Source organism: Theropithecus gelada, chromosome 5 (assembly GCF_003255815.1).
Source record: "Theropithecus gelada isolate Dixy chromosome 5, Tgel_1.0, whole genome shotgun sequence".
Lineage (NCBI taxonomy): Eukaryota > Metazoa > Chordata > Mammalia > Primates > Cercopithecidae > Theropithecus > Theropithecus gelada.
Window position 1 is genome coordinate 66,257,340 of NC_037672.1, and position 22,322 is coordinate 66,279,661.

General features: G+C 37.7%; 1 protein-coding gene across 2 annotated transcripts in view; it reads right to left on the bottom strand.

Moving 5' to 3' along the window:
- The window catches only part of USO1 (USO1 vesicle transport factor), a 90,767-nt gene that overhangs the window by 44,324 nt on the left and 24,121 nt on the right, over window positions 1-22,322 (bottom strand). Inside the window, exons 2-5 of one of the 2 annotated variants that reach the window (XM_025386215.1) lie at window positions 21,826-21,912; window positions 21,681-21,745; window positions 12,995-13,071; window positions 10,308-10,319 (exon numbers count right to left, since the gene is read on the bottom strand). In XM_025386215.1, coding sequence (XP_025242000.1) covers window positions 10,308-10,319; window positions 12,995-13,071; window positions 21,681-21,745; window positions 21,826-21,912 — 241 coding nt within the window. The remainder of the gene's footprint in view (window positions 1-10,307; window positions 10,320-12,994; window positions 13,072-21,680; window positions 21,746-21,825; window positions 21,913-22,322) is intronic. The other variant, XM_025386216.1, reaches the window with a different exon arrangement.

Here is a 22,322-nt window from a genome sequence, read left to right on the forward strand (position 1 = left end):
GAGCGAGACTCTGCCTCAAAAAAAAAAAAAAAAAAAAAAAAAAAAAAGAATTCACTGCTTTTGAGCCTGAAAATCATATTATTTAAACAACAACAACAAAATACTTTAGTTTTAAAAGGATTACTCTGGTTGCTATGCTGAGAACAGAATGTCACTGAGTAAGGAAAAAAGGGAGACAGGTCAGGAAGCATTACCAAGATAGTCACGTGAAGGTGGCTTAGACCTTAGATGTCATAATTTTTATTACAAGGGAATATGATTTGCTGACATGTTGCACAGAGGAGTGTGGAGAGTCAGGAAGAAAGAAAAGGAAGAGTGATTCCAAGCTTTTGGTCTAGAGAACTAGAAGGATAGGGTTGCCATTTACTGAGACTGGAAACACCATGGGAGAAGCAAGCTGGAAGTATACAGAGAATAAGAACTTTAGTTTTGGACATATAAAGTTTGAGATATCTTATAAAAATCCAAGTGGACATACCAAGTAAGAAGCTGGATAAATACTAATATAGATATCAGTGGAGAAGTCTGTGTTGGATACACATATTAGAGTGGTAAACATATAAATGATATTTAAAGTCACAAGACTGGATGACAAAGTGCAACTACAAAAACCTTATAGCTAACATCATACTTAATGGTGAAAGACTGAATGTTTTCCTCTTTAAGATCAGAAGGAGGCAAGAATGTCCAATCTCATCAATTCTAGTCAACATTGTACTGAAGATCCTAGTCAATGTCATAAGGCAGGAAAAAGAAAAGGCATACAGATTAGAAAAGAAGAAGTAAAACTGTCTTTATTTACAGATGACATGTTTGTCTATGAGGAAAGTATTATGGAATCTACAAAAGAGCTAATAGAACTAATAAGTAAGCTTAGCAAGTTGCAGGGTAAAAGGTCATACACAAATTAATTGTATTTCTATTAATAGACACTAGTAACAACAATTAGAAATTAAAATTCAAAAAACAGTACCACTTACAATAGCATCAACAAAAACATTTGACAATAGGTGTGCGCTACTTATACTCTGAAAACTCCAAAACACTGCTGAGAGAAATTAAAGAACAGGCCAGGCACAGTGGCTCCCACCTGTAATCCTAGAACTTTGGGAGGCTGAGGTAGAATTGCTTAAGCTCAGGAATTCAAGACCAGCCTGGGCAACATAGTGAGAACTTGTCTCTACAAAAAATAAAAATTTAGGCTGGCATGGTGGCACATGCCTGTAGTACCAGCTACTGCGGAGGCTGAGGTGGGAGGATCCCTTGAGCCCAGGAGTTTGAGGCTGCAGTGAGCTATGATTGTACCACTGCACTCTAGTCTGGGTGACAAAGTAAGACCCTGTCCCAAAAAAGGAGAAAAAAAAAATAAAGAAGACCTGCAAAAATAGAGATATACTGTGTTCTTGTATTAGAAGTGTGCAATATTTTTGTGTCAGTTTTTCACAAATTGATCTACAGTCAACAGAATCCCAATCAAATTCTCAGTTGGCCTTTTCTGTAGAAATTCATAAGCTGATTCTAAAACTGGTATGCAAATGCAAAAAACCTAACAGTCAAAACAATTCTGAACAACAAAGTTGGAGGACTTAACACTACATAATTTCAAGATTTATTATATAGCTACAGTAATCAAGATGATGCCACGTACAGATCAATAGACGAGAACAGAAAGTCCAGAAATAAATCCATTAACTCAAAATGGATGATGGACCTAAGTGTGAAACTAGAAATTAACTACAGACCTAATTGTAAGAGTTATAAAACTTATTTTTTTATTTTTTATTTTCGAGACGGAGTCTCGCTCTGTCGCCCAGGCTGGAGTGCAGTGGCGCGATCTTGGCTCACTGCAAGCTCCTTCTCCCAGGTTCTGGCCATTCTCCTGCCTCAGCCTCCTGCGTAGCTGGGACTACAGGCACCCGCCACCACGCCCGGCTAATTTTTTGTATTTTTAGTAGAGACGGGGTTTTACCATGTTAGCCAGGATGGTCTCAATCTCCTGACCTTGTGATCTGCCCGCCTCTGCCTCCCAAAATGCTGGGATTACAGGCGTGAGCCACCGTGCCTGGCCAAGAGTTATAAAACTTTTAAAAGAAAACATAGTAGAAAATCTTAGTGACCTTAGATTTGGCAAGGATTTCATAAATAAGATACAAAAAGTCTACATTATAAAAGGAAAAATTGACAAAATGGACCCAATCAAAATGTTATTTTTGCTATTCCAAAGAAAGAAATGTCACAGAAAAAGAAAAAAAATTTGTGAAATATATGTCACAAAGGACTTGAAAACAGAATACATGAAGAACGATTATAACTCAAGTGTAAGACAACCCAGTAAAAAACAGGCAAAAGATCTAAATAAAACACTTCACCAAAGAAGAAAGATATATGGATGACAAAAATAAAATAAAATAAAATAAAATTCACATACGTTGTTTGACATCCACATTCATTAAGAAATTACAAATTAAAACTACAATGGGAGGCCACTACACATGTATTAGAACAGTTAAAATTTTAAAAAGTTAATCATGCCAAATGTTGGAGAGTATATGGAAGAACTGAGACACAAACACTATGGGAGGAAATGTAAAATGGTACAAATACTTTGAAAAATGTTTTAGCAGCTTTTTATAGTCAAACATAAACCTACTATATCACTTAGCCATTCTCTTCTGAAGAGCAAGAAAAACATATTCACGCATGAATAGTACATAAATGTTTATGGCATTCATAAACAGAACATAAAAAGATTAAATTACAAAAGAAAAACAGACCCAATCAAAATTTGATAACCAAAAACTGGAAACAATCCATATGCTAATGAGGAGGATGATACAACAAAATTCTACTCAGCAATAAAAAAAGAATGAACTACTGATATACAACATGGAATAAATTCAAAATAATTATGCTGAGTGAAAGAAACCAGATGTCCCCCCACAACCAAAAAGAGAATATACTGTATCATCTCACTGACATAAAACCCTAGAAAAATACCTGTACAGACTAATCAGCAGTGACAGAAAGCAGATTGTGACTGAAAGGGGGCCAAAAGGAGAAGCTGTGGATTACAAACAACTTTTGGATGGGTTCACTATTTTGGTGGTGCTGGCGGTGGTGGTGTTGATGGTTCCACAAGTTTATACATATATCAAAAGTAATCAAATTATTTACATATGTTTGTTATTGTACATTAATTAGATGTCAATAGAGCTGTATGTGTGTTGGGGGTTATCTAAGTAAAGCTTTGAGTGAATATTTGAATATACAATGATGAACTTCAGTGGAGAGGTCTGGGTTGGACATATACATTTGAGTGGCAAGCATATAAATTACATTTGAAGTTACAAGCCTAGATGAAATCAACAAGGGAGGGAAGGGGGAAGGAAAGAAATCTGTGCCTTGTGGCATTCCAATGTTAAGAGGTTGGGGAGATGAGGAGGAAAAATGTGAAGGAGACAAAGAGTAACCAATGAAAAAGGAAGAAAGTCAGGAGACTTTGGAGACTGACAAACAAATGAAGAAAGTATTCAATGAGAAAGAAGTGACTGACTGTCAAATACTAATGATAAGTAGAATCCCCTCTGAACTTAACTTTAAGAAATAGAAGTACATTACTAACACAGGTAGAGGTAATTTCCATTCATTTACAAAATGACTAGGGTTGAGTAGTTAAATACTTTACTGAGTAGCAGTACAGTATAATGGAAGAAGCTCACAAAGATTTTTGAGTAAGACCAGTTAAACTCACATTCAACCACTTAATAGCCACGTTACTTTGGGCAAGTAGCCTAACTCCGTCAAGTCTTGGTTTCCTTATTTGTAAAATGGAGATAATGTCTTCACATGCGGTTTTCTGTGAGGATTTAAAATAAGTAAAACATCTAGCATAGGGCTTGGTAAATAGTGTGCTCAATAAATAGAAGCATCGTCATCATCACCATCGTCAAAATCATCATCCCCAAGACAGGATTTCTCAACCTTGGCACTACTGACACTTCTGGCCAGGTAAGCCTTTGCTGTACTCCCCATGCAGTTTAAGATGTTTAGCACTGTCTCTGACCTTACCCACTAGACGCAGTAGCACTGTCTTACTTCCTCTTAGTGTGACAATGAAAAATGTCTCCAGACATTGCCAAATGTACTAGGAGTGGAGTGGGGTAAAGGAGGGTAAATTGCCCTCACTTGAGTACAGTGGTCCTAAGATTTACAACCTAAGCTGTATATGTATTACTAAATTTTCAAGTGAAACAGAACCTAACAATCTTCCTTTGATGATTCAGAATTTTGGATTCTTATAAGGTTACCATTAATAAGTATTATCACCAAGATGCAAAAGATGAAAGAAAAAGTATATCCTGTATTTCCAGAAAGTTGTCTGTGAATAAGTCTTGATATTTTACCTTATAGTTTTCTGTTTCTCATAAAAGTTATATGCAACCTATCAAAAAAAGTAACTGAGTTTATGATTGGACTCTAAATAAAAGTAAACTGACTGTATTTTAATTAAAGTTTTATTTTTTAGGTTAGTGGTGGCTTCAGAAGAATTATATTGGGAAGCAGTCACTATTTCCACTTCAGGAAAATAGGTAGAGAGGATAAAAGGATAAAAATGCAACAAAACAAAACAAAAACACCAAAAGTACACTTGAACGCTATCATGTTACTACATAATCACAGATATATTGAGGATACTGAGTTAAGGTGGCACAGGGTTGATGCTACAAAGGCCTGATAATAACCATAAGGAAGCCTAATACTCAAATATAACCAGAGTGGATTTAAGGGACGTTCTCTGCTACAGATCTGCTTAAAGGATTTCCTGTTGTTCCTTTGTGAGCTGATAAAATTGTGTCCTAATTACTTACACATGCTTGAAGGTAAAATCTTGCTTGGTAAATTATGATTTTCAAAGCTCAAAGGTGAACTTATGAATGGAGTTGAAAAACAAACAAACAAACAAAAAACTGGTACCAGATAAGTAGCAAGAACTGCACAACCTTCCCATTTTATTTTATTTAATTAATTAATTTATTTTTTGAGACGGAGTCTTGCTCTCTCTCCCAGTCTGGAGTGCAGGGGCGTGATCTCAGCTCACTGCAAGCTCCACCTCCTGGGTTTACGACATTCTCCTGCCTCAGCCTCCCAAGTAGCTGGGACTATAGGTGCTTGCCACCATGCCCGTCTAATTTTTGTATTTTTTTTTAGTAGAGACGGGGTTTTACCGTGTTAGTTAGGATGGTCTCGATCTCCTGACCTCATGATCCACCCGCCTCGGCCTCCCAAAGTGCTGGGATTACAGGCATGAGCCACCGTGCCCGGCCACCACCCTTCCCATTTTATTTACAAGTTGACAGACTGATGGAAAAGGAGACTGTGAAAAAATTGGAAAAGATATGGGAACTTGGGAGCTCACAGAATCTTTTGAAAACTTTCATCTTTAGAATCAGCTATGAACAGAAGTCTTGATTGCCACAGTATGGTAAATGCTACGTACCCAATAAGATGTCACAAGAGCTAGTGGGCTAACGAGCCTACCTTGTTTTTTAAGCCACCCCAGAACCCTAACAAATCGTGGCAATGTTAGCCAAATTCTAGTGAAACTGTATAGATAAAAAAGCAGATAAAGAAATTATACAAAAAGGGCCCATGGGGAATGCATGTCAAATGCATTGCTCTCCAAATACATCAGAAATCTATGTTCAAAAGACAAGTAATATTCTCTCTCAGAATTGTCTCTCTCTAGAAATTAAAATCACAGCAACATTAACTTAGTCATGGGTGCTTTGTAGGGCTATTTTCCGTTTGCATATAGTCATATTTGTTGAATGGGATATATAGCTTAAAAAATCATGCGTTTGAAAATAATTTATAGTATAAGTATTTTTATCTCAGTGGTGTGAAGATAGTAGAGAATGAAAACTTGACTATAAACAAAAGACAGTAATGGGAGTGAGTGAAGCAGGCTAACATTAGAGGATGGGGAGTATATGCCCTATCTAAGGAAAACAGCAGTTACTCAATTCCAGCTGCCTGTTGCCATGTAGGAATGCAGATCCAGGTATTGTCAATCTTCAGGTTTTTAAAAAATGAAGTCTAAAATACAAACATTGACACAAAGCTCCCAATTTATAATACTGGCAACTTAGTCACATTACTTAAAATACTATATGGGTCAAACAGCCTTGCTTATAAGACAGACAATGCCCTTGGGTCAAAAGTTTGTGACCTCGTGAGAAAAGCTAAAAATTATAGTTATTGACATTTGGGAAAACATTAAAAATTACAAATTTTAAAAGGAAGAAAAAAACCATATACAGACTTGATGGATTCTTCCCCTAAAATGTATTTTAAAATACTGAAATATTTTTATGTATGTACACACAAGCAACTAACCAAGCCTTGGTTAGTATATTTCAAAACAAAGGATAGTATGGCACGTTAATAAGTATGTGGCAGAAGTAAGCCCCTGTGGACAAATATATTTGGATTAAAGTTGAACAGGTTTCTTCACTGCAGGCTTCTCAGCACTTACTAGACCAGTGTGAACTTTATGAAACTTCAGAGGGGAACACAGTATTTATGTTTATTTAACTATGAACCCGTTTTAATACAGAGCACTCTCTAGAACTTCTGTGCTATGCTTCAAGGAAGTCAGGTCTAATACCAGAAAAAGTTTAATTCAGTGTTTGCCCTGGGCACAAGCAAGTAACTCAGCAAGAAGCAGAGTTAATATCTTTTATTCTGTAGCTATATTGTATAATATGCTGTAGCTTATCGGTATAGAATTAAAATTTACATTTTGAATTGAACTAGTAAAATATGGTCCTATTCCAAGGATCAATTGTTCCTTCTGGTTTAACACTGTCAATTTTAAAAAGTGTGAGACATACGCCATTTCTTTTAAGTTAGTCATAAGACAGCACTTCTGAACTTTAATGAAGTATCCCCAAATTAGCTAAGCAATTAAGGTAATACACAAAGCTTTCAATGTAGCAGTAAATTAAGCTACAACTACTATAAACTACTACACTAATATCTAAAAGTTGTAAACAAAAACTAGAACCATGAGAAATTATACCTATTATATGTGTAAGCAAAGGCATGAAACAAGTAAACCCATCTTCCCTCATCAGTAATCATTAGATTACAACCTTTAGAGCTAAGTTTTTTATAGCCTACAGTTTATATACTATATTGTGTATTTATAACCTGTAAAAGTAAATGACCTTTTATTGTAAGGTAAATGAAAAAAATAAGATAAAAATGAAATGGCCCTTTGTTACCATAGTAAAAATAAATTTAAGATAGGCATGTAAAATAAAAAAATGCCCATTCTAAGTACTTACACAGATGCTCCTCAACTTACAATGGGGTTATGTCCTGATAAGCCCATCATAAACTGAAAATATCATAGGTTGAAAATGTATTTAATATGTTTAACCTACTGTAAATGTGCCCAGAACACTTACATTATCCTACAGCTGGGCAAAACATAACAGAAATCCTATTTTATAATGAAGTATTGACTATCTCATGTAATTTGCTGACTACTGTACTGAAGGTGAAAAAACAGAATGGCTGTATGGGTACTCGAAATATAGATTCTACTGAATGCATATTGCTTTCACACCATCGTAAGTCAAAAAATCGTTAAGTTGAACCATCATCTGTATAGCTCTGGATAGTTTTCAGGCCTGTTCATATTACTGGCATTTAAGTACACATGCATAGATACATTTACTCTTAAAATGTATTTCTAGTAATACTTTTTCCAGAGATGTAAACAATGTTTAAAAACATTTCTGGATCTTCTCTTTGGAAATCTACTTTATACTAAGTTCACAACCTATATTATGAAAAAAGGAAATTGCTTTACAAAACGAGATATCCTAATAAAAAGAGTCCTAACTCAGAGTGAAGAAGTATCAAATAATCTTCGTTTATACTGGTAGTTAATTAAACAGGTACACGTATACTTTTTTTTATTTTTTGAGAAGGAGTCTCGCACTGTCGCCCAGGCTGGAGTTCAGCGGCATGATCTTGGCTCACTGCAAGCTCCGCCTCCCAGGTTCACGCCATTCTCCTGCTTCAGCCTCCTGAGTAGCTGGGACTACAGGCGCCCGCCACCAAGCCTGGCTAATTTTTTGTATTTTCAGTAGAGACAGGGTTTCACTGTGTTAGCCAGGATGGTCTTGATCTCCTGACCTTGTGATCCGCCTGCCTCGGCCTCCCAAAGTGCAGGGTGAATAACTGTGCCTGGCCAGGTACACATATACTTTTTAACATTTATCTGAATATTCTATAAACTAGTTATGTGAATTATATGATTCAATGAAGAACCCATTTAGAAAAATAAAGAAAAATTGGCCATAATTTATTGAATTAAAAATCTAAGAAATACTTAAAAAAAAAAAAAAAGGAAGGAAAAAATGTATTAAAAAATATTGTTCTGGTTGGGCACGGTGGTGGCTCACGCCTGTAATCCCAACACTTTGGGAGGCCAAGGAGGGAGGATCATGAGGTCTGGAGATCAAGACCAACCTGGCCAACATGGTGAAACTCTGTCTCTACTAAAAATAGAAAAATTAGCTGGGTGTGGTGGCGCGTGCCTGTAATCCCGGCTACTTGGGAGGCTGAGGCACGAGAATTGCTTGAACCCAGGAGGCGGAGGCTGCAGTGAGCTGAGACTGTGCCACTGCACTCTAGCCTGGCAACAGAGGGAGACTCTGTCTCAAAAAAAAAAAAAAGTAAAATTGTTCTTCTACTTACTCAATGATACCATATGTTACATCATCTCTGGGCTTCCATTTTCTCATCTTTAGAAAGTAGAAAAATACCACCTACCTCACTGGCTGCTATGAGGATTACGTAAGATAAACATGAAAGGACTCGATAAGTTTTAAAGCTCTCTATAAATATGATATCACAAAAATAGAAACAACTACTGATCTTTACCATCCAACAAGGAAATAGCTTGACAAGAGTCAAGGCACAATGCTCTGGTATCATCTGAGGTCAAACAAAGGATTAGAACGTCACAAAAGGTAATGCTTCATACTTTAACAAGTTAGTTTCTTTGTTAGTATTTTTATTATATATAGGCAACTTTGTTATATACCTTTTAAATACTGCTTTAGGTAAGAATATTTCCTTCTTCATTTAAAAAAAGTTAAGCACCTCAAGAAAATTAGTAAAACAAAACAAACCAAAAAAAACTTGGTTACTTTAGTTATGAAGAAAACAAATATCAGTGTTAAAAGTAAATGAAACTTGAAAGAGATTAGAGAGAATAAAAAATTAGTGAGTTCTATGAGTTAATGTAAGAAATGTCAATAACTAAAACATCATTACTGAGCATGCATTATTTTAAAGGGACAATATCAATATACATTCTCTGAACTAGAATACCTTCCAGTTCTTACTGAATATAGGTAATATGGGTATACATATTCAAATATTACTTTTAAAGATTTTTATTTTTATTTTTTTTAGAGGCAGGGTTTCACTATGTTGTCCAGCCTTGAGTGCAGTGGGTATTCACCGGTGCAATCATTACTCACTGCAGCCTTGAACTCCTGGGCTCAAGTGATTCTCCCACTTTAGTCTCCCGAGTAGTTGGGACTACAGGCATGCACCACTGCACTTGGCAAGTATTTTTAAATGAACTGTCTAAAAACTTTTTTTCCAGGAAGGACATACAAAGTAATTTTGGATAAATTGTCCTACCAGAGAAAAAGCTTTAATTTTTATTTATTCTTCTTTTTTTTATTTTTGAGACGGAGTCTCACTCTGTCACCCAGGCTGGATGGTGCAGTGGCACGATCTTGGCTCACTGCAACCTCCGTCTCCTGGGTTCAAGCAATTCTCCTGCCTCAGCCTCCCAAGTAACTGAGATTACAGGCACCACACCTGGCTAATTTTTGTATTTTTAGTAGAAAGAGGGTTTCACCATGCTGGCCAGGCTGATCTTGAACTCCTGAACTCAAGGGATCTGCCCGCCTTGGCCTCCCAAAGTGCTGGGATTACAAGTGTGAGCCACCACGCCCGGCCAGAAAAAGCTTTAATTTTATTTAAAGGTGCCCTAGAATATTTTATGTGTTCTGGACAGTAAACAGATTTAGTAGCTGTAGAAATAATAGTAATGTAAGTTTATTAAATATTCCTTTTCAATTAAAGAATTCTTACATAGTAAAACAAATTTCAGATTTTTTACCAGCCAGAAGAAACAGTACTTGACAGTGTCCTTTTATATTATCAGAAACTATGCCTAAGAGCACCATGCATATGTAAATGCAATCTTTTACCTTCAACATCATCTGAAAAGGTAGACAAAAATAAATAAATAAAAAGCGGGTGATAAAGACAACAGTTTTTTTAATGTAGTAGTATACACAGTAAAATAGGAGCTTAAAATTAAAATGTTTAATAAGCTACATAACCCTTTGGAAGAAGAGATCCATATTTACTTTGGTCAAATATCTCAGATATACTAAAAGAGATTTAGCATATGCTATATTTTTAGGACTAGGAGACAGATTTATCATTAGAAGGTTGCAAAATAGTCATAAAGAACTCCAAAATGTAGTTCATTATATCAGCTAAGAATTACCATTTCACAAAGCAATAAAAGCAAAGTATCAATAACAGAACTGAAGGACATGTCTTAATGTCTATTTTTATTTTTATTTTATTTTATTTTTGAGACAGAGTCTCCTTCTGTCGCCCAGGCTGGAGTGCTATGGTACGATCTTGGCTCACTGCAACCTCCGCCTCCTGGGTTCAAGTGATTCTACTGCCTCAGCCTCCTGAGTAGTTGGGATTACAGACGTGTGCCACCACACCTGGCTAATTTTGATAGTTTTAGTAGAGACAGGGTTTCACCATGTTGGTCAGGCTGGTCTCGAACTCCTGACTTCGTGATCTGCCCGCCTTGGCCTCCCAAAGTGCTGGAATTACAGGCGTGAGCCACCACATCGGCCTATTTTTTTTTTTTTTTAAAGACAGAGTCTTGCTCTGTTGGCCAGGCTGGAATGCAGTAGTGCAATCTTGGCTCACTGCAACCTCTGCCTCTCAGGTTCAAGCGATTCTCCTGCCTCAGCTTGTCAAGTAGCTGGGATTACAGGTGTGCAACACCATACCCGGCTACTTTTTGTGTTTTTAGTACAGACGGGGTTTCTCCAGGTTGGCCAGGCTGGTCTCGAACCCCTGACCTCAAGTGATCCACCCTCCTCGGCCTCCCAAAGTGCTGGGATTACAGGCGTGAGCCACCGCGGCCAGCCCAATGTCTACTTTTTAATTGACTCTTTCAGGATGACTACATTTTCAGAAAAAAAAAGGTCCTTAATAAAACTGATTCTATTACTGTTTATCCAAAGGATCATTTTTGGATGCTAAATTAAAGAGCCTAACAACACAAAGAAAAAATGAAACAGGTGGGCTTAAACATGATTATAACATGATTTATAACAAAGACAACCACCTAAAAAATATTGTTGCTACAAATTTTTTTTAAGAACAGAAAAAATTACCCCAGCAAATTAACTAGAAAAAGAGTTAAATTTTTAATCTGAAACAACTAAGGGGGATAAAAGGAAAGAAAAGAATGTAATTTTTAAAAATGTGTTTGAATAACTGTGTTGTATCTAACTTTCTCATTGTAGAAATAACTAGGGAAAATAAGTATCTTTTGCTTCAAAGTATATTCTTGTGTGTTTTGTATATATGTATTGTCATGTGACTGACAACCTTTTTTCCATGGGTACCAAATTACATTTACTAAATATTTTTCACCCTTAAGAAATTAATAAAGTTAAGCTATAGGATGGATAGATATGGAGAAATTTGCTAAAACAAATTTTTTTTTAATGAGATGGGGTCTCACTTACATTGCCCAGGCTGGTCTCAAACTCCTAGGTTCAAGCAATCCTTCCACCTCAGCCTTCCAAAGTGCTGGGATTACAGACATGAACCATAACACCCAGCCAAAATAAAAGTTTTTTAAAAATAATATTTATGTCTAAGAAATTGTGACTATGCAACATGACGCAGTTTCAGATGTTCTCAATACTAGTATTCTGTGAAGTTAACATTGACATATATTCCTGCTCTATCTTTATTTTAATAAAAAGAGCAAGGTCAATATGTATCTATACTTCTTTATTATCTGTCTTCTCAGAATTTTGAGAGATCATATAATTTCAGTCTAAATTAGATTTATAAAATGTATGAATATATCCACTGTTCTGACTTTACAGAATAATGAAAAATCTACTATGTCCTACTGTAACAGCCAATTTGATATGACAAATACACTCTTCAACAGAACTGTGAAATGTTACTGCATATGTTTTGCAACATATAGGACAAAATGTATACAGACTTCTAATCAAGCTTCACACAGTGACAATAAATAAAAACAGACAACTTTATGTTAAGTGTGCAGGCATTTAAAACAGAAAAGAAAATGAATGTGCCAAAGAAACGTGTGGATTTCAAACTGATTCATATCATTGTTCACCAGACAGACATAATGTAAAGAAAAAAAATCTAAATTTAATGAACTGTTGCACTTTATAAATTAATATAAGTCCTACATAAAAATTTAAGTATTTATTAGGAAAAACCCTCTAATTTTATATTGCTCACTAGGTAATAATATATATTTTCAATCAATAGCCATAAATAATTATTTAATCCAGAACTGGCTAATATGCATACTGCCTAACTAAAACCAAACACAAGTGGGGAAAAATACTACTTACAAAGAAGGATCTTACTCCATCTCACTATAATGTTACGATTTACACACAAAGCAATCATCCTAAAGATACTTTTCTAGATCTAAGCCTATGTGTTTATTAAATTCTTTTAATGAAAAAAGTAAAAAAACTTACACATTTATAAAATAAGTCCAACTTTAAAACCAGCAAAATTAGCACAACCCAGTTAATTTTATGTATAGAAAACACAGTAAAAATAACTGGAAACTTACCTACTTCTTCTTCTTCATCATTAGATATTATATTATATAGTGTGTCCAAAGCATAACCTATTATTTCAGAATCCGAACTGGAAAAAAGAAATTATTACACTTATACACTGCTGATGAGAGTGTAAACTGTTATGACCATTTTTAGTTATTTAGCAATTTTAGAAAATTCCATTTCTAAAGGCCTATTCTAAGAAAATATCAGAGTGCAAACTGTAAAAAAGGTGTAATTAATATCAAAAAGTAAGTAAGTAACATCAAAAAGATTAAAATACTTGACAGTAAACTTTACTAAAGAAGTATAAGACTACTACATGGAAAACTACAAGACATTGTTGAAAGAAACTACTTAAGGCCCAAATAAATAAAAAGATATGCTGTGTTCATGAATAGGAAAAGAGTAATATATCCCAACTTAAGTCACAGATTTAACATAATCCCTGTCAAAATCCTAACTGCTGTTTTTGCAGAAATTGACAAGCTAATCATAAAAGTCATATGGAGATGCAAGCCAAACAATCTTGAAAAATGAAGGACAAAGCCAGAACAGCCAAAACAATCTTGAAAATGAAGGACAAAGCTGAAGAACTCACACTTCCCAGTTTCAAAACTTACTAAGAAGTTACAGTAAAAAAGACTGTGTGGCACTGTGATAGAGATAGACATGTAGATCAATAAAATAGAATTGACAGTCTAGAAATAAACAGTAATGTTTATTTCAATTAATTTTCAGTAAAAGTGCCAAGACCATTTAATGAGGAAGGGATAGTCTCTTAAACAAATGGTGCTGGGTCAGCTAGATAGCAACACACAGAAGAATGAAATTGGGCCCCATCTCACACTATAGATAAAAATTAACTCAAAATGGATGAAAGACCTAAATATAAGTAAGAGTTAAAGCTATAAAACCCTTAGAAGAAAACACAGGCTTAAATCCTTACAACCTTAGATTAGGCAATGGTTTCTTAGATGACACCAAAAGCACAAGCAACAAAAGATACAGCAGAGAAATTAAACTTCATCAAAATTTTAAAATGTTTGGCCGCATGTGGTGGCTCAGGCCTGTCATCCCAGCACTTTGAAAGGCCAAGGTGGGTGGATTTGAAGTCAGGAGTTCGAGACCAGCCTGGCCAACATAGTGAAACCCTATCTCTACCAAAAATACAAAAATTAGCCGGCCATAGTGGCACACACTTGTAATCCCAGCTATTTGGGAGGCTGAGGAATGAGACTCTCTTGAACTGGGGAGACAGAGGTTGTCATAAGCCAAGATAAGAGATGTATCTAGAAAATATATATATACATACATACATATATATAAAATAAAAAATACAAGTAGGTCAGATGTGGTGGCTCACACCTGTAATCTCAGCACTTTAGGAGGCCAATGTGGGCAGACTGCTTGAGCTCAGGAGTTCAAGACCAGCCTTGCTAACATGGCAAAACCCCATCTTTACTAAAGATACAAAAATTAGCAGGACGTGCTGGTGCATGCCTGTAATTCCGGCTACTTGGGAGGCAGAGGCAGGAGAATTGCTTGAACCTGGGAGGTGGAGGCTGTAGTCAGTTGAGCTCCCGCCACTACACTCCCGCCTGGGCGACAGAGTGAGATTCCATCTCAAAAAACAAACAAACAAAAAATAGAAAGACAAGTAACCCAATTAAAAATGGGTAAAGGATATGAATAGACATTTCTCCAAATGGCCAATAATCACAACACCGTCAACATCTTCAGTCATTGGGAAATGCAAATCAAAATAATTAGGAAACGAGGCTGGGCTGGGCGCGGTTGCTCACGCCTATAATCCCAGCACTTTGGGAGGCCGAGGTCGGGGGGGATCACCCGAGGTCAGGAGTTCGAGACCAGCCTGACCAATACGGAGAAACTCCGTCTCTACTAAAAATACAAAAAATTAGCTGGGAGTGGTAGGTGCATGCCTGTAATCCCAGCTACTTGGGAGGCTGAGGCAGGAGAATCGTTTGAACCCAGGAGGCAGAGGTTGTGGTGAGCCAGATTGCGCCACTGCACTCCAGCCTGGGCAACGAAAGCAAAACTCCATCTCAAAAAAAAAAAAAAAAAAGAAAATGAGGCAGGGCGCAGTGGCTCACACCTGTAATCCTAGCACTTTGGGAGGCCAAGGCGGGCGGATCACGTGAGGTCAGGAGTCTGAGAGCAGCCTGGCCAATGTGGTGAAACTCCTTCTCTACTAAAAATACAAAAATTAGCTGGGTGTGGTGGTGCATGCCTGTAATCCCAGCTACTTGGGAGGCTGAGGCAGGAGAATCACTTGAACCCGGGAGGCGGAGGTTGCAGGAGCCGAGATCGTGCCACTGCACTCCAGCCTGGGCAACAGAGACTCCATCTCAAAAAAAAAAAAAAAAAAAAAGAAAATGAAATTAAGAAATACCACTTTATACTTACTAGGATGGTCATTTTTTAATAAAGGTTAATAACAAGTGCTGGTAAGAATACAGAGAAATTGGGACCTTCATACATTGCGGATGGAAACATAAAATGTTATAGCCATTTTATACAAGTATTTATACTCTGTAGTGAACAGAGTTTGGCAAGTCCTCAAAAAGTTAAACAACTTATCCCATGACCCAGCAATTGCACTGCTAGATACAGAACACAGTGAAATGAAAATGTACGTCCTTACAAAAATCAGTACATGAATGTTCATAGCAGCATTACTCATAATAGCAAAAAAGTGGAAATACCCAAAATGTCCAACAATTGATGAATGGGTAAACGAAATGTGGTATAACTACACAAAAGATTATTCAGCCATAAAAAAGAATGATGTACTAATACATGCTGCAACATGGATGAACCTTAAAATACTATGCTGTCGAAGAAGCCAGAAACAAAGGCCACATATGGTATAATTCCATCTATATGAAACGTCCAAAACATTCAAATCTATAAAGACAGAAAGTAGATTAGTGGTTGCCAAGTATGCGAGAGGGGGTGGGGGAGGAAAATAGAAAATGACAGATAATGAATATGGGATTTCTTTTTGGCATGATGCAAATGTTCTGGAATTAGAGAGTGGTGATGGTTGTACAATTCTGTGAATATATTAAAACCACTAAAATGTACACTTTAAAAGAGTGAACTTTATGATATACAAATTATATCTCAATTTTAAAAAGCCATTGAGGTATCATGGTTTTGAAAACATCAGTGAGAGACAAGTTTTGGGCCCTGAGTATGGGAGTTAGGAGAATGAGTGGTCTCTCCTTAAAATGGTTATAGAGGGCTGGGCGTGGTGGCTCACACCTGTAATCCCAGCACTTCGGGAGCCCGAGGTAGGTGGATCACCTGAGGTCAGCAGTTCGAGACCAGTCTGACCAACATGGAGAAACCATGTCTCTACTAAAAATACAAAATTAGCCAGGCATGGTGGTGCATGCCTGTAATCCCAGCTACTCGGGAGGCTGAGGCAGAAGAATTGCTTGAACCCGGGAGGCAGAGGCTGCGGTGAGCCGAGATCGAGCCATTGCACTCCAGCCTGGGCAACAGGAGCGAAACTCTGTCTCGGGGAAAAAAAAAAAAAAAAAAGGATGGTTATAGGGAAGCAGACCCCACAGCCAGATGGGGTTTCAGGTAATGCCAAGAAAGGGAACAAAACTTTGTTTGACATAGCTGAAGATGAAGAGGGTTCAGCATAAGGATTCTTAGCATTAGTTGTATAGGTCAGGAGAAGAAAGATGGAATAGTAATGAAGATGAGAATGTGGAGAGAGGAGATGGTTGTAGAATATAGACCTCTGAGGCTGGGCACAGTAGCTCATGCCTGTAATCCCAGCATTTTGGGAGGCCGAGGCAGGCAGATCACAAGGTCAGAAGATTGAGACAATCCTGGCTAAGATGGTGTAACCCCATCTCTACTAAAAAAAAAAAAAAAAAAAAAAAAAAATACAAAAAATTAGCTAGAGTGGCATGTGCCTGTAATCCCAGCTACTTCAGAGGTTGAGGCAGGAGAATCGCTTGAACCCGGGAAGTGGAGGCTGCAGTGATGCAGTGAGCTGAGATCGTGCCACTGCACTCCAGCCTGGGCAACAGAGTGAGACTTTGTCTAAAATAAAATAAAATAAAATAAATAGACCTCTGCATTCAATTAAATGTAAAAAAATCTTCAGAGAACACTCTGAAAACAGGAAAACAGGTAAGAACCACAGGCAAATGGAAAGGGAATTTAACACAAGGGAGTGAAACACAACAAGGCTATTATACGTTTTCCTTTGTTATTATTGTCTGAGAGTTAAAACATTCAGCAGCCCCTGACGTGATATAATTATTTGTTCACACATTCACAAGACCATGTGGTATACTCTACTTCTAAGCATAATGCCTAATACAGTAAATGTGCAATAAATTTTTTTAATCTATTAGTTAACCTTTATCAAGAGTATCTACACACTTCTGCTGTGTGGCAAAAATGACAATAGCTGGGCGCAGTGGCTCATGCCTGTAATTCCAGCACTTTGGAGGCTGAGATGGGCAGATCACCTGAGGTCAGGAGTTTGAGACCAGCCTGACCAACATGGAGAAACTCCATCTCTACTAAAAATACAAAAAATTAGCCGGCCGTGGTGGCAGGTGCCTGTAATCCCAGCTACTTGGGAGGCTGAGGCAGAAGAATCACTTGAACCCAGGACGCAGAGGTTGCAGTGAGCTGAGATCATGCCATTGCACTCTAGTCTGGGAAAAAAGAGGGAAACTCTGCCAAAAAAAAAAAAAAAAAAAAAAAAAGATAATAAAGACCGCTTTACCTAAGAGATGAATTCTCTTTTCCATACTGAGATGTTAATCATTTCATCATTAACTTTATAAGACTCGGTAATAAAATGTGCATGTGATTTCACACTCATAGAATAAAAAAGATTATATGTATGTATAATCATCACACTAATCTGCTTCTTTTTTCTAGCTCTTCTAAAGGCCACCCACATTCCCTGGCTCATGGCTCCTTCTCTCCATTTTCAAAGCCACCAAGAGCAGGCTGAGTCTTTTTTTCCTATCACAGGACTCTGACCTCCTCTTCTGCATTCCTGTTCTACTTCTTTTTTGTTTTGAGACAGAGTCTTGCTCTGTTGCCCAGGCTGGAGTGCAGTGGTGCCATCTTGCCTCACTGCAAGCTCCGCCTCCTGGATTCTTGCCATTCTCCTGCCTCAGCCTCCCGAGTAGCTGGGACTACAGGCGCCCGCCACCATGCCCGGCTGTTTTTTTGTATTTTTAGTAGAGATGGGGTTTCACCATGTTAGCCAGGATGGTGTTGATCTCCTGACCTCATGATTCGCCTGCCTCGGCCTCCCAAAGTGCTGAGATTACAGGTGTCAACCACCACACCCGGCCTTTTCCTGTTCTACTTCTAAGGACCCTGTGATAACACTGGGTCCACCAGGGTAATCCAGAATAATTCTCTCATCTCAAAGTCCTTAACTTAATCATATCTGCAAAATCTCTCTCACTATCTAAGATAAAATTCATAGGTTTTGTTGATTAGGATGTAGATATCTTTGGGAGACCACAATTCTGTCTACCACAGTTACCTACTATGATGTTAATAACACAGAGAGACCTGATGCATCCAATTCACTTATTCAAATACACTAGACTTATTGGTTTTGAAAAGGTAGTCAATTTGAGTTACACTGGGGAGAAGAAAAAAGGTCCTAACTGGTATGGAAAAGCAGCTGGGCATAACTGAAATATAACTGAAAACGAATCTATGAGGTTAGACAGGCAGTACACAGATCTTTTAAAAGCATTTATTTTTTGCTTTGTTTGAGAAACATGAACTTTACACTTCACTGAACTGGTGAAATGCATTAAATGGGAGAAAGACTGAAGATGTGCATTTCAGAAGGATAATTCTTGCAATATATAGACTGAATGGAAATACAAAGAGATTGGAGGAAAACAATACTTTGAAGATGATGATTGTTTTCAACTATGTCCAAAACTTTTCGATTCAGCTCCTTTCAAAAAAGTGAAGCCTAATTCTCCTCTCCTTAAGTATAGACCAAACTTATTAACCTGCTTCTAACAACTAGAATATGATGGGATTGCCAGTACATGACTTTGGAGATTGAGTTATAAAAGGCATTGTGGCTTTCTATTTGTTATCTCTCTAGGATAGTTTGCTCTGGGAGAGCAGCTGCCATATCAAACAGCCCTACCGAGAGAGAAACATGGTGAGGAACTGAGGCCTCTTGTCAACAGTAATGTGAGTAAGCCATCTTGGAATCAGATCCTCCAGCCCCAGTCAAGCCTTCAGATGACTGCAGACCTGGCTGATGGCTTCATGGCAACCTCATGAGAGACCCTCAGCTCACTTAGCTAAGTTGCTCCTCAATTCCTGATCCACAGAAACTGTGAGATGATACATATTTTATTTTGAACCACTAAGTTTCAAAGTAATTTGCTACACAGCCAAAGATAACCAACACAGAGGTTATGGAAATTATTTAAGTGATTGACATTGAGCCAGAACTAAGGCCAAAAAAGGAAACGGAAAGAAAATAATGGACTCTAGCTGTTTTTTTGCCTATGTAGGCATGATGGGTTCAAGAGAGGAATGAGTTCCCTAAGAATCCTCCAGTTTCTCGCTTGAATGGAAAGATGCTCATGACTGAGATGAACTTAGGGTAAAAGCAGTCGAAGGGAGCATGGAAAGCCTAGAAGGAGGACCAGAGATAAATTAACTTTGAATATTTTGAATCTGAAAGGCTTATGAGAGATTTCGGTAGGGTAGAAATGTATGATGCGCAGCTAAAGCTTATAAGACACATTCGACTGTAGCTAAGATCTGGAAGCTATCCATGCAGAGTTAATGAAAACCAAAGATGGAGATAACATCTCTTAAAAAGAAATTGACGGCCAGGTGTGGTGGCTCACACCTGTAATCCCTAGCACTTTGGGAGGCTCAGGTGGGTGGATCACCTAAGGTCGGGAGTTCGAGACCAGCCTGATCAACATCGAGAAACTCCGTCTCTACTAAAAATACAAAATTAGCCAGGCATGGTGGTGCATGCCTGTAATCCCAGGTTCTTGGGAGGCTGAGGCAGCAGAATCGCTTGAACCCGGGAGGCAGAGGCTGCAGTGAGCCTAGATTGCACTATTGTATTCTAGCGTGGGCAACGAGAATGAAACTGTCTCAAAAAAAAAACAAAAAACAAAAAAACAAAAAAATTGAAAGAGCTAAAAATAAGCTAAATGATGCTTCTTTTTCTTTCTTTCTTTTTTTTTTTGAGATGGAGTTTCGCTCTCGTTGCCCAGGCTGGAGTGCAATGGCGTGATCTTGGCTCACCGCAACCTCTGCCTCCCAGATTTAGGCGATTCTCCTGCCTCAGCCTCTCTAGTAGCTGGGATTACACGCATGTGCCACCATAACCGGCTATATTTTGTACTTTTAGTAGAGACAGGGTTTCTCCATGTTGGTCACGCGGGTCTTGAACTCCCGACCTCAGATGATGCGCCCACCTCAGCCTCCCAAAGTGCTGGGAATACAGTCATGAGCCACCGTGCCCAGCTGCTTCTTTTTCTTTAAATTTATATTTATTTTTTCCAGACAAGGTCTCACTCTGCTGCCCAGGTTGGAGTACAGTGGTATGATCATGGCTCACTGCAGCCTTGACTTCCTAGGCTCAAGTGATCCTCCCACCTCAGCCTCCCGAGAAGCTGGGACCACAGGTATGTGACACCACACCCAACTAATTTTTATTTTATTTTATTATTTATCTTTGTTTTTGTGAGACAGAGCCTCGCTCTGTTGCCCAGGGTGAAGTGCAGTTGCTCGATCTTGGTTAACTGTAGTCTCCATCTCCCGGGTTCAGGTGATTTCTCCTGCCTCAGACTCCTGAGTAGCTGGGATTACAGGCACGCACCAGCGGGCCTGGCTAATTTTTGTATTTTTAGTAGAGACTGGGTTTTACCATTTGGCCAGGCTGGTCTCGAACTCCTGATCTCAAGTAATCCACCTGCCTCGGCTTCCCAAATTGCTGGGATTCCAGGCGTGAGCCACCATTCCTGGCCTAATTTTTATTTTTTATATTGCCCAGACTAGTATCGAACTCCCGGGCTCAAGCAATCCTCCCACCTCAACCTTCCAAGGTGCTGGAATTTCAGGCTTGAGCCACCATACCTGGCAATCTTTCTCTTAAGACAGGCTCATATTTAACATTTAACTCTTATTACTGCAGTTTATTTCTCTTAAAAAGCAAGTCTGAATACCAAAATATGTGTATTATATGTAAATGAATATCTACTTGCCCAATGTAAATGAATACCACTTGCCCAATTCAAACTCAAAATCTCAAGCCTCTAAATTAAAGAGTTGCTTCATCCCATTTTTATGTCTGTTCTATGCTTAACACAGTGGCTTGTACTCAGTGTCCAATAAATATTTATCAAAATGACAACTGAAGTAAAACCTTAATAGCTTTAGTATGTCAACAACTTTTGGGGCCAGGCGCAGTGGCTCACACCTATAATCCCAGTACTTTGGGAGGCCAAGGTGGGCAGATTGCCTAAGCCCAGGAGTTCGAGACCAGCCTGGGCAACATGGCAAACCCCATCTCTACCAAAAAAAAAGCAATCTTTTGGAATAGTGATGCTGACTCTAAAACAAATTAAAATTTCAAGAAATATTAGGGAAAAAAATCATTACACAGAGACTTACCGATCTGTTTGTAAAACATGAATAAGATGTTCCATAGCTTGTATACCCACTTCCAAGCGATATTTCTGCACATAAAAAATAAAAATGTTACTAAAGTAACTAATATCCAACTTAAGAAACTTAAAACATTTACAAAGTTACAAACCTTAGATAATGATTTGAGAGCACGCACGGCATTTCTTCGATCATCCAATAAAGTAGATGAAGCTACTCTGTCACAAAGCTTTTGAATCTGTCATGAAAAAATAAAATGGCATTAAAATAATTCTAAAAAAACATGAAATTTTTATCCCCTAAATTTATGCCATGTAATTAAAAAAAAAAATCAGCACACGGGATGTAACAGAAATAGTCTTTCAGAAATCTAACTATCCATTTGGTACTAGTATAACCTCATTACAGAGATCAAATAGTTTTTTTTGCAGAGACTTAAAAAGTGGGAGGGGCTGAAAGAGAAGTCAAAATAAAGCATATAAATCGAGGAATTAAAAGAAATAATTGGTAAAATCATAGCTTTCTAATTAGGTCTATTATGACTGTGTGAACCAGGAGGGGAGCATAATCCAACATGGTTATGATAGAAGATAGACAGTTATTTAAAATTTTTAAAATAGTAATTGTTTACATCATAACTTTTTCCTA